General features: G+C 40.2%; 1 protein-coding gene across 4 annotated transcripts in view; it reads right to left on the bottom strand.

Annotated features, from left to right (window-relative positions):
• Window positions 1-12,475, bottom strand: part of LOC311445321 (interleukin-9 receptor-like) — a 20,537-nt gene continuing 8,062 nt past the window's right edge. For all 4 annotated transcript variants that reach the window (XM_084537315.1, XM_084537314.1, XM_084537313.1 and 1 more), the window contains 8 exons: window positions 7,554-7,644; window positions 7,077-7,185; window positions 5,659-5,852; window positions 4,826-4,962; window positions 4,322-4,496; window positions 3,876-3,990; window positions 2,131-2,215; window positions 1-1,191 (listed from right to left, as the gene is read on the bottom strand). In XM_084537315.1, coding sequence (XP_084393441.1) covers window positions 646-1,191; window positions 2,131-2,215; window positions 3,876-3,990; window positions 4,322-4,496; window positions 4,826-4,962; window positions 5,659-5,852; window positions 7,077-7,185; window positions 7,554-7,632 — 1,440 coding nt within the window. In that variant the 5' untranslated portion in view covers window positions 7,633-7,644 and the 3' untranslated portion in view covers window positions 1-645. The remainder of the gene's footprint in view (window positions 1,192-2,130; window positions 2,216-3,875; window positions 3,991-4,321; window positions 4,497-4,825; window positions 4,963-5,658; window positions 5,853-7,076; window positions 7,186-7,553; window positions 7,645-12,475) is intronic.

The raw sequence follows: 12,475 nt of genomic DNA on the forward strand, positions 1-12,475 counted from the left end.
AAATCATGAATCATTTGAATCTATTCAGAATCCACATTAAGAAGCAAAATTAGCATCTTTAGCAAAAAAAAAAATATATATATCATGGTTTTATGAAGAGTCATACATAGTTCTCAAATAACAAATGGATTTAAATCATGATACAGTACATTGCAAATATTGCTGCTTCTCAGTCCAGCAGGCATTAGTTTTCAGGCTACAGTAAATGTTGAGTTAATCTGAATTACAGTGAGGAAAGAACTACGTGCTGAGAGTAAACAGCTGTCTCACAATGAAGTTTGGAAAGCATTATCTTGCATGCAATTACAACAGCTCTTCCTGGGGAAAAATAGCAGGTCTGCTCCTGCATCCTTAGACTAGAGGATTGCTGGACTTCTGTGGCTGCCAGGAGGTTAATCTGGGGAAAGGCATGGTCATGTGTCTCCTGAGATGGCAGATTTTGCTGTGGTCAGTCCTGGCCGTGCCAGGGATAGTATTTGCTGGGTAGAGGAGTGGGTCACAATCTTTTCTTGAAGTAGAAAAATCAAATATTTAGTTAAGAATGATATATGATTGTAATTGTCTGCACAGACATCATTTAAGCCATTTGGAAAGACAGTGTTGTGAGATGAGAGGGCAGCAAAAGATCTTTGTGGGCAGCATTCCTCAAGGAAGGCCATTCTGATCATTTTGATGTTTGACCAGACCATCACCATCAGAGAGCTTCAGTAGTTCAGCAGCAATCAAACCTCCTGTGGTATCATTGTCACACAAGGTGCAATAGTCACTGTTGCTGAAGGACACATTTGCCATCTCCAAAGATTCCAGAAGCATAAGGAAGTCACCCTTTCCATGCTGTAAGTGAGAAGGACAACTCCTTCCCATGGTAGATCTGTCAAGGTTGGCTTTAATTATTTCAGAAATTTTCAGGCCAACTGTATCATCAGCATGGTTTTGTGCTAAGAATAGTGCCAGCTGGACTTCCATCTCTTCTGCTCTTACATATCTGCTGGGGACATACTGCTGGCTTGGACCAGACGCAAGCATTTCTTCTGCAGCAACAAGATTTGCGCTTTCCACAGGTTTCAAGGAAATCTGGGAAATGAATTCCTGGGTGTTTAGCTCAGAAACTCCATCTGTAGTTACTTTGTTTGAGTTGCTTGCCTCTTCTCTTCTGAGTTGATTCCAAGCTTCATTAGGTCCAACCCAGTCCTAGTGAAAGGATCAGTAAGTTCAGGACATTTTGCTCAGAGGTGGAATTTTCAGAATAACTGTTCTTTTTGTATGGCTTTGGCACAGCAATCCAGAGGTTTAGTGCAAATCTAATGGGCAAAATTTAAGTAATAGGGTAGAGAATCTAGCATTTAACTGCTCTGAAGAAACATGAAATTTTCAAGATTTCACCTCCAGAATATATACTGCAAGCTGCTTGTATTCCTTTGGTTTTGTGAAGGCAGCATGCACCTTTCATGTTCAGCAAGTGTACAAGAAGATGGAAGATGAGAGAATGCAAGTGCACTAATGATGTTTCTTGGTTTTTGCTTCTTCCATGAAACGGATCTGTTTTGTTTTCACCTTTTTTTTTTTTCAATTACGCTATTCAAACATACTTAAGATATTGGGAATGCTAGAGGAACATGCTAGAGGATGGCAGCAATGTCGATTAACTACTAAGCTGCCACTTGAGAAAAAGACTGGTGATTCCTTGGCTTTTTCTACTTAACAGACAAAATACTCTCTGTGGAAGGAAACCCTGATTTGTTAAACCAAAGTAACCCCTGAATACTGTGCTTGGTTACCAGTGTTATCCGTCTGAAAAATATGAAAAGCATCACTTACTGGTAATACGTTGAAAGATCCTCTGGATATAGAAAAACACTACAGGTAATGGATGGATTAGGAGCAAGCTACTGGAGGGGTTTTATTTTTAAGGAGAGAGAAGATGGACAGTGGCTCTGGTGGTGCAGTTAGTATGTGGAGGCAGGAAATTAAGTGAGAAACCATGAAGTCCCAGGAAGACCAGACCTACATGTTAACATGGTAACATGTTACATGGTAACAATGCTCAGGACCTAGAATGATCAATCCTAGGAAAAAAAATCCTCCACTCATAAACTGAGGATCATAAGAAAGAAATTAAACATTTCTTACCTTAAAATTCCCATTATGCAAATTATAGAGTGGCTGAAAGAAAGCAGCTGGTGTGGGAATGTTAAAGCAGGAGAGGCTTTTTGCCCTAAAGTGAGAAAACAACACTTTAAAATCAAAAACCAGACAATTGTTCTGTATTCTGTCTCAATGATATAGCACACTGGTTAAATGAAAGCCCAACTCTTCTGATAGAAAGATTGCAGTAGAATCTCATTTCATGTGGTTCCTGACATCTTGTGGATATGCAATTATCTGCCTCTCAGACATTCTTTTAATATTCCTAACCCAAAGCGCAGCCTTCTCAAAGTTTTCTGAGGAATGCTATATTCAATGCACTCAACTCATTACTAGTCTACTACTCATTGTATGTACTGAGCTGTTTATGCATTTGTTTAGCATCTTGTTTGATCTAAACCACCTTTTCTAGAAGTATTTTAGAGCATGCAAGTTTCATTAAATTTAGACAGAGAAATTCTGCCATATATCACAGTCCATCCATTAGAGTTTATCCTTTACAAACATTTTATCATATGAATATCATATATTTTGTTTCCCTCTGAGCAGCATGTATATGGAGCATAATAATGTATGTCAAGGCTTTTGTGCTACCAGCACAAAATGGAGATGAATGGTCGAACCAACGTTTTAGAGACACTTTTTTTTTTTTTTTTTTTTTTTTTTTCTGTATGACTTGGTCCCAGAACCAAGAAAACACAGAACCTGAGTAGTTTGCCTATATTGGTATTTCACATACTGACTACTGGCAGGTATGTCACAAATAGCTTAACATTGATATCAGTTTAACCATCTTTATGGATTGCTGTATGCTTCCACCTTTAGGTTACCTATATGTACATGTACATGAGACAACTCAAAATTTCCATGTTTTTTTTTTGTCCTGGTTTTGGCTAGGATAGAGTTAATTTTCCTTCTAGTAGCTGGTATGGTACTGTGTTTTGGATTTAGAATAATAATAATAATGATAACATGCTGATGTTTTAATTGTTGCAGACCAGTGCTTACACCAAGCCAAGGATGTTTCAGCTTCTCGCTCTGTCCTGCCAGTGGGCAGGCTGGGGGTGCATGAGGAACTGGGAGGGGACAGAACCAGGACAGCTGACCCAAACTGACCAAAGGGATATTCCATACCATGTGGCATCATGCTGAACATTTATATGGGATGGGTGACTGCGGTGTGGGAAGAAGGACTGCTGCTCAGGGACAATCTGGGCATCAGTCGGTGGTGAGCAATTGCATTGTGCATCACTTGTCTAGTACAAATTATTATTAATAACACTATTATCATTATTATTATTTTCCTTTATTTTCTGTCCTAATAAACTGTCTTTATCTCAACACACAAGGTTTCACTTTTTTTCTGATTCTCTCTTCCATCCCCAGGGCAGGGACAGGGAGGGTGAGCAAATGGCTGTGTGGTGCTTGGCTGCTGGCCGGGTTAACCCACAACAGGTTTAAATTTCTTTAACTCCAAGAGACCCTCAGCCTCGACCTTTAGCTGAGCTTGGGTGCCAAGAAGGCACTTTGGTCTCCTTAATGACTGAATAGTGGGTCATTAATTGGCATTAGCTAAGAATCACGTCATATCCTGAGAACATCAAAAGAGCTTTTGAGCATGTTAGAATCTGCTCAGCAGAAACAAGAAGCAAAATGGATATAAGGACACTTCGTTTACTCTCTTTAGGTTATAAAGATCAAGAGAAACTTAAAGAAGAACTATAACATACCTTGAAGAAAGCTTGCAGTTCCAAAATAAATAGAGCAGGGTGCCAAAACTCAGAGGAATGAACAAGAACTGCAAAGTTCTGGAATTAAAGAGCTTTTCAGACACTTCTGGTACACCTAGGAAAAGAATCATCCCCCCCACCAAAAAAAAAAAAAAAAAAAAAAGAAAGAAAGAAAGAAAGAAAAAAAAAGATAAAAAGCCTGAAAGTTAGGATAGATCCCCAAATAACTAAGCAATACAAAAATACAAGTGAAATAAGCAGTTAAAGACCTCAAGGAAAGTAATTTGGTTAAGAAAACTTGAAGGAAACTGATTCTGATTTTTAAAAGCTTCATTTTACCAAGCATCTTCCTTTTTTTTTTTTTTTTTTTTTTCCTCCTTTCATTTTTAAAAATTAGTATGGACATGAAAAGACATGAATTAAGACGAAAACAATATTCTTTGTACCTGCTCTTTGAAACACTGTTGTCTGGCTCCACTCGCTCCACTGACTATGATACGAATCCTCGTTTTCAGAAACTTTGCAGCGAACTCGTGCAATGTAAGAGACACCACTGTGAAACTCTGTGCCTTCAATTTCTATTTGTGGTAGTGAACTGGGTGGTGTCTTGTTCAATGCAAACTGCAAATCATTACAAAAAAAATCTATTAAAAAGGCTGGGCAGAGGGATGGTCTTTTAATAACTTTTTTTTTTCCTTCTCCAAACCCTCTGTTCTTGGTCCAAGAATAGGGCCTACATGATGATGAATGACTTCTGAATGCAGGATTCAGAAGATGATGATGCATTGTTCTTCACTATTGATGTTTTACATAAAATCTTTCTGTCTTGATATGGAAAGACAGAAGGGTTAGCTTAAAACAGTCAGCTTCCAGAAGACCCTAAGCTGAGTGGCAAGGCCATTCATTGCACCAAGAGTAAGTCAGCATGAGTGTGTGGCTCATCCAGTTACCTCCCATGACACGCTGTACTCCTTGTACTGCAACTCATATTGAAGTATTTCAACGAGGTACCAAGGCACACTCCACCATATCTGACACTTGCTTGCAGTAATGTTGCTCTGGATGTTCAAAGGTGGATCAAGCTTTACTGCAAACAGAGAGGTAGGTTTTCCACAATATTTGGGACTGGAATACCACAGAAGAAGATGCATGTTTCTAGACTGATTAAAGTCTTGGAAGATAAAGCTGGTTCTAAAGAGAGATACTAAGACCAGCAGTAGTCTGCATTAGCTTACAGGGTAGGTCAGAACAGCTACAGAACTGACAAAAATTAATGATAACTCAGATAGCCCCTGGGGATAGTCCTGCAATCAAAGAACCACTCCATATATCTCATTCTGCTCTTCCAATGTAACACTAGTATAGACAGGCTCTGAGATTTCAAATACTAGGGCATTTGTCTAAAGTACCCGGCCATGGGACCTAGGATTTTATCTACAACTTAGATTCCTCATGACTTCATTTCTTTCAAAAACAAAACTAAACAAAACATAGAAGCAATCCAATTGTACAAGAAAACAGGATGAAGACCAGAAGCATATCCAAAATGTGCTGCAGAACCATCCCTCTCTGAAGTCCAGAAAAAGTCAAAATATAGAGACACTGGAACTGCATCCTTAATAATAAAGACCATGTAGTGTACTCTGCAGGAATGGACAATTTGGCTTGTTTCCATTATTTTCACTTCCTGTCTTTGAGACACTGTTTTTCAGAAGGTATGGTAGATCCATCCCAAAGATGCTAGGCAGAGCCTCATTCCACATCTGCTCTGGTTCATACTTACTGTGCTTGCGGGGATTGTATTCTGGAAAGGTAATGTATGTATGATTACTCCCAAAGAAGTTGCCTTGGAGAGAGACTCTATAACCATCTGTTTCCAAGATCTGGCTGGCTAAGTGGATTGTGCAATGATACTGTTTCTGCATACTGTCTCTGGCAGTCAGTTGGCAGCTGGCATTTTGTCCCTTTGACCAGAGGCTAAAAAAAATGAAAAAGGCTGAAAGTTTCTTTTAAGTCTTATAATTAACTGCTTTATGGTTTATGAAAGATGTGTGGCAGCTTTGCACAGCAACACCTTCGGGAAGAGTATGTCCCTCCTTAGTGCAAACAGCAGAGAAAGCAATGTTAAAAATGGCTGGACAGCAGGGTTGAAGGAGGAGGAAGGAAACAGCCTCATAACCTCACTACTGAGCGCACTAAGCCTCCCAGCAGCTGCACGTAGTACTCTGCACCTGCCCCCTGCTCCCTCTCAAAGTGAGAGGTTGTACTGGGTCTGGCTGGAATGTTAACTTTCCCTGCAGCTGCTATGTATTGCTGCCAGGAAAGTGGCGGGGCATGGGGGGGAGGGGAGGGGGTAAACCACCTAATATAGCCATTTATTAGTAAATTTTTCGTGTTGCTTGTGGCCCCACAATAAACTGGATACCATAGTTTATCAAGTTGGCATTTTTTCCATAGATTTAAAATAATGTATCATTAAGAGTTACGCTATTTTTTACTTAACTATATCAGAATATAATAAGGCATCTAATGCTGGAGTGGCTTTCCCTTGTGTAACAGTTTACTAGTTATTAGTAATCAAGACAACTTTATTACATCATGTAAACACATTAATCTTGAATTACCGTATCACAATGCTTATTATCCTGTCACCTAGCAAACTATTCATTGTTTTTCTTCTGTTAGAGATAAAATTATTCACATAATAAACCCATTACTAAAACTTTTAATTCACTAGACTTTCAAAATCCTTTAAGCATATATATGAACTAGATTAAACCAGTAGGAGTTTACTCTTTAGGCAGCAAGATGATTAGAAACTGATGAGGCTGCTTCATGTAGGATCAGCCTGGAAGTCCTCAAATGGCTGAGAACCAAGGCTGCAAAGGGATGGCTCTCTGCACTGAGAGGCCCTTGCCAGCAGATGACACCAGACTGATGGACCACCCTGAGCCTGCAGGAGACTGTGCAGCTGCATGTACGAAACCTCTGCTGTACCCCTGGTGACTGTGAGCCCATGAAAGACTGCTGCAAAGGGAGCAGCTACCAAGGCAGCCCAGGACTGTAGCAGTGAGATGGCTGAGATGGCTGTGCCCAAAGCAAGCAAAGCACCCAGCCAGGCCCCATCTTGGCTCCTCCATGCTGTACTTCCCACACCAGTGCCGGGACTACCACAGATAGCTCTTGGCTTGCAACTCTTACTTTGTGAAGTGCAGGTAGAAAGGTCCATCACCCATAGGCTCCTCCATTGCCCACATGCAATTCACAGTAGTCACATAGTTATTCAGGCAGCTCAGACTGCCAGGGAACTCTGCAGAAGAAGGAGACCAGAGCTGCATTTGTTACCACCTGATAAGGCCTAAAACATATTACTTGCTAGTGCTTCCTTTACTGATGCCTTCCTCATGATATTTTTCCTCTGTACCGCACTTCTCTGCATGAGATGAGTGTAAGAACTTAGGGCAGGGACCTCAAGCAGTGGCTGTTCTTTCTGCTGCTCAGCTTGTCCAGTATGTTTTCAGTTGCTTAGGTCTGGCATTGTCAGACAGATGTACTAGTTCCTGGGACCTCAGAAAGTGCAATCACAAGATCTTGTATTCTATTCTTTTGTGTCTGTGTATGAAAACAAGAACGTGTATACACCCCTCCCACCGTGGACCTATTCCAGGTTTCCCTTACCTCTGCCTTGTCCTCCACCAAGGAGTAGCACAGCAGTAATGCACAGGTGAAGGCCCAGCTGCTGCACATCTTGTCCCATTCCAGACAGTATCTAAAATAGACCAGTCATTAGAAGCAGTTTTGTCAGTAGTTGTACCAGCAGGCTGAAGCCTGATACAAGCTGACCTTGTCTGTCAGACATGGCACCAACTCAGGTATGCTGTGTCATCTATAGAGACTGTTCTTCTCACAGCAGCAAATATTACTTTGCATAGGAATATAAAGCACTAGCCACCTGAAAGCAGATTTTTAATTCCTGCCAATTGATGTTTTTTAGTCTTTTTCTCTACTTCCCTTTTCTGTTGTTTGTTGTTGTTATTGGGTTTTGTTGTTTGTTTTTTTGCATGCACCTGGCACATGAGAATTTAAGAGCAGCACAGAGCCACAGTGGATCAGAATAAAGGCTCATGTGTCCTGTTTCTGACAGTAACTGAAAACAGGTGCTTAAAGAAAAATGTAATGATAGGGAAAGCATAGATATTCTTCTCTGAGAACCTTTTCAGCCTCCAGACACTTGCAGCTCAGATCTTCTGGAACAGACATAATTTCTGCATCTTCAAGACTTTAGTGGGTTTTCCTCTTATGAGCTCATCCATCAACAGTAGTTGCCTTCTGAAAGCCATCTACACAATAAACACTACTCTCTATGCTCTCTACATTTAATGATGGATTATTTATTTAGTTGTTTAAACTTGACAGAGTCAAGTAACTGTGTTGTGTTTTTGTTGTTGTTGTTGTTTTGTTTGTTTGTTTGTTTGTTTTCCTGGCAGTTTCCTGGCAGAAATCTGTTTTCTCTTTACAAGAGGAATATTTTCTTGAGCTGCTTATGTCATTAAACTTTTGAGGGACGCTTTCTTTAAGCCACTTGGAGTTGCCTTGAGCTACTGTGAAAGAATTTGAAGTCAGGTACAAAAGCTGGGATAGAAAAGGGTGTTCTATCCTAAAGACTATTTGTTTTAGACTTTTTCCCATTTAATAGCTGAATAAAACCAAGATCTATCATAGTTCTCTCTCTCTCTTACACACACACACACAAGAAGCCACAATTCCAGGCAGATAACCAAGTTGCTCACCTACAGCATGAGAATCTTGGGATCATATTTTCTTCCCATAAGTATTTCCTTGCTGCCAAGGAAAATTTCAGAAGGCAGAAATGGAGAGAACAACCGGTATATTCCTGGTCAAAGAACTCATCTGGGATGTGGAATACTTAGAACCTGGTCAGTGCCCCAGTTTACTGAAGGAGACTGTATAGATATTTGAAATATTGCAGTGTGCAATATTGAATGCTGGCTCTCCCGGAGGTTACATGGGAGTCCCTGTCTTTCTTCTTAAACAGAAATTCCGTATAAAGTTTCTGACTTCATGATAAACCAGCAAACAGAAGTTTAATATGAAGAAACCTGACCTAGTCAGTAATACATGGTGTTTTATAAGATGCAAAAATCTTATAAATTTTTAAATTAAAAAAAGATGTTTCAACAGCTTGCAATATTTGCTGTTTCCTTAATGCTCCAAAAAAGCCCAGAACCTCTGCAGGTAGTGTGTTGCTCTAGGAAGCCCATGACTCAACGTGGAGCCCAGAAAATGTGGAGTGTGTAAAAAGAGTCCACTTTTGAATTTAGACAAAAAGAGTTATTTGAAAATTTCAAAAATATTGGAGGAATGTTGTTTGCACGGCTTGCCCAGCATGGATACTGAACTGAGCTCTTGGTTTGGGGTAACAGAAGTCTGTGAAAACGTTCTGACTTGAAAGAGCTTGGCTTGCTTTGGGCAATGCCAGGGCCTATGTTCTCTCTTTCAGAAGCAGTTGGGGAAAAGAGAAAGATAAATATCAGGATGGGAAAAGCACTAAGAACAACATTTGCACAAGGCCAAATGGGTATAGCCAGGCTACCGAATGAATATAGTTTCTAAACAGCAAGAGACCTGAAGTAGACTTAAATGGGAGTGAATGACTAAGAGCCTATGCTTAGCAAGGAGTGTGATATTTCAATTAGCGGTATTGTTTTATTGAAGTTATTAAATGATATGATGTCTACAGCAGCAGAAGCTAGACTCCATGACCAGAAGTATCCTTCCAGTCTCAGATTTCAGACAACTAAACTGCAGCATTCCTGTATCAACCTCTTTCCTATAATTATGCTTCCTTACAGTGTTGCTATCCTGAATTAAATAGTAAAATAACTACAACGTACCAGAAACTGATCAAAAGAAAAGGAATCTTTCTGGCTTCCATTTCACCACCTCCTCATTTATGGTTTTTTTTTTTGGTAAATATCCTGTTTTGCTGCAGACCTTCTTCAGAGTGGGGGTTGTAGAGAGGAAGTGTCACTGTTAGCTGAGTTTAGCTGGGGGAGGCTGGGAGGCATGAAGTCTCTCCTGTTTATCATTCTAATCAGGGTTGCATATGATCCCTGTGATAAGTACAGTAAGACTGACTAAATATGAAATAGAGAGAGCTGCATAAGTACATGCACAAGTAGAATTATACATATGCTTACAAGAACTTGCCCAAGCACACAGATGAACAAACATATGCCAAAATAACTAAAACAGCTAATTACCTATTTCCAGGTAAACATAGCTAATCTATTAACACTCCTTCCACTCCTCTTCTCTCCTCCCCCACCCACCCACCCAACCAAACCCCAACTCTTTATTCAGTTCTGCAATATATGAAATGTGCCAGACATTTACTGGCTATCTCACCTGGAAAAACAAAACAAAACAAAACAAAACAAACAAACAAACAAAAAACTATTTGTATGTTAGAAGTTATGAATATTTGTTATAACTGGGTAATGGAAAACCGAATTCTGAAAAGGTTTTCAGAAAATGATTTTGGGGAAGTAGCAGATAACCAGTGAACAAGAGCCTGCAGTACATTAATGCAATTACAAGAGCTTTCACACAGACCATGGATGCTTATCAATTAAAAGAAATGTTACTGCAGCTACATGCAGCATTCATAATGCTATTATTAGTTCTTCTATTGGGCTCCACAGTTTGAACAAAATATTGCTGAAAAAAGATTAAAAACTAATTCTGAAAAGGCTTATGAGAATGATTTAATAACTTTCCTCAGAATGAACAACTAGATATTAACTAAATCTCTTACCCAAAGGAAAAGTTAAGAAGCAATTTTATACCATCCAGAAGTAGCTACCTGGGAAGAGTATTTCAGGTAGGAGAAAAGCATCTTTTTTAAATCTACTAGAGAAAGATGAAAGAATCCAGAAGTTAGACACTGAAGATGGATAGTCAGACAGAAATGAAGTCAGACAGTAGAATTCATGCAAAGAGACACTTCATTTATTGCTGAAACCTCTTGCCTAAACATAAGATCCAGTGCTGGTAGTCTGTAAATCTTGGTTAGGTATCTAAAAAAATAAAAAATAAAAAATAAAAAATAAAAAAAATATATATATATAAAATAATAATCCTTTGTTCAGATGGAAGCCCTGAGACTGATGCAGGACTTGTTAGTTACAATTTTCTGTGCTAAAGTGATCATGATAGCATTCTCTTAACATCTGCAATCTTCAGCCTTGCAAGAGAAAACCTAGTTTACATTCTAAAAAACTTGTTCACAAACTGGCAGAATTACTTCTCAGCAACAGCCAGGCACTTCTCACTTAGGAAGAAATAAAATACCTATACATTTTGTAGTGCTCAGGGGAACTGCTGGTTTCAAACACAGAGACATTAGTGAAGCTATCTGTGTTGTGTCTGCTCGTACTTGTGATGAGTTTGGTCTTGCAAGAAAATTACTGTAAGTTTTACTAGAATCCTACAGATACTTAGGTGCCTTTTCTTATCTTTTGTACTCACTGTGCTTCCCACATTTCAAATTGCTCAGCTGTGGAAAAGGAATTGCCACATTACCCTAAGGCAGGTTGAGCTAACGATAGCCCAGACTGATCACAGATAAATTGTCTTGGCAAGTCCCAGAAGAAAACGACTGCTTCAGTGACATTCTCTTTCTCTTCTGTAAGTCAATATGAAAGTTTTGATAAGCCGCGTGGCAAGGTGAACAGAAACAATTCAATCCTCAGCTTCTCTTGGTGCTGGACAGAAGACAGACACAGAACGGGGCAAAAACAAGACAAGTGCAAAAGCACTTTTCAGTTTTGGTGAGAATGGAGGGAAGGGATTCTCAGTGGCCTAGCAGTCATTCATCATTCCTCCCAGTGGACATCATCTCTGACCGCTATCTGTGCTTTCCTCAGCAGCAGGGGAATAAGAAGCTGATAATCAAGCCACGAACCAAGCAGAAACAGATTATATGCCAGCACCATTACAGAATCACAGAATGGCCAAGGCTGGAAGGGACTTTTGAAGATCATTTAGTCCAACCCCCCTAGCCGAGCAGGATCACCTAGAGCACATTGCACAGGATGACATCCAGGCGGATTTTGAATAACTCCAGAGAAGGAGACTCCAAAACCTCTCTGGGCAACCTGTTCCAGTGCTCTGTCACCCTCGCAGTAAAGAAATGCACTCTCATATTCATCCAGAACCACCTGTGCTTTAGTTTGTGCCCACTGCCTCTCGTCCTGTCGCTGAGCACAACTGAAAAGACTGGCTCCATCCTCTTGACACCCTCCCCCGCATTGATTAGGCCTCCCCTCAGTCTTCTCTTTTCCAGGCTAAGCATGCCCAGTTCTCTCAGCCTGTCCTCATATGACAGGTGCTCCAGTCCTCTAATCATTTTCATAGCCCTCCTCTGAACTCGTTCCAGTAGTTCTATGTCCCTCTTGTACTGGGGAGCCCACAGATGGACACAATACTCCAGATGTGGCCCCACCAGGGCTGAGCAGAGGGGGACGATCACCTCCCTTGACCTGCTGGCAACACTCTTCCGAATGTAGCCCAGGATA

Source organism: Aythya ferina (assembly GCF_964211825.1).
Source record: "Aythya ferina genome assembly, chromosome: 15".
Classification (NCBI taxonomy): Eukaryota; Metazoa; Chordata; class Aves; order Anseriformes; family Anatidae; genus Aythya; species Aythya ferina.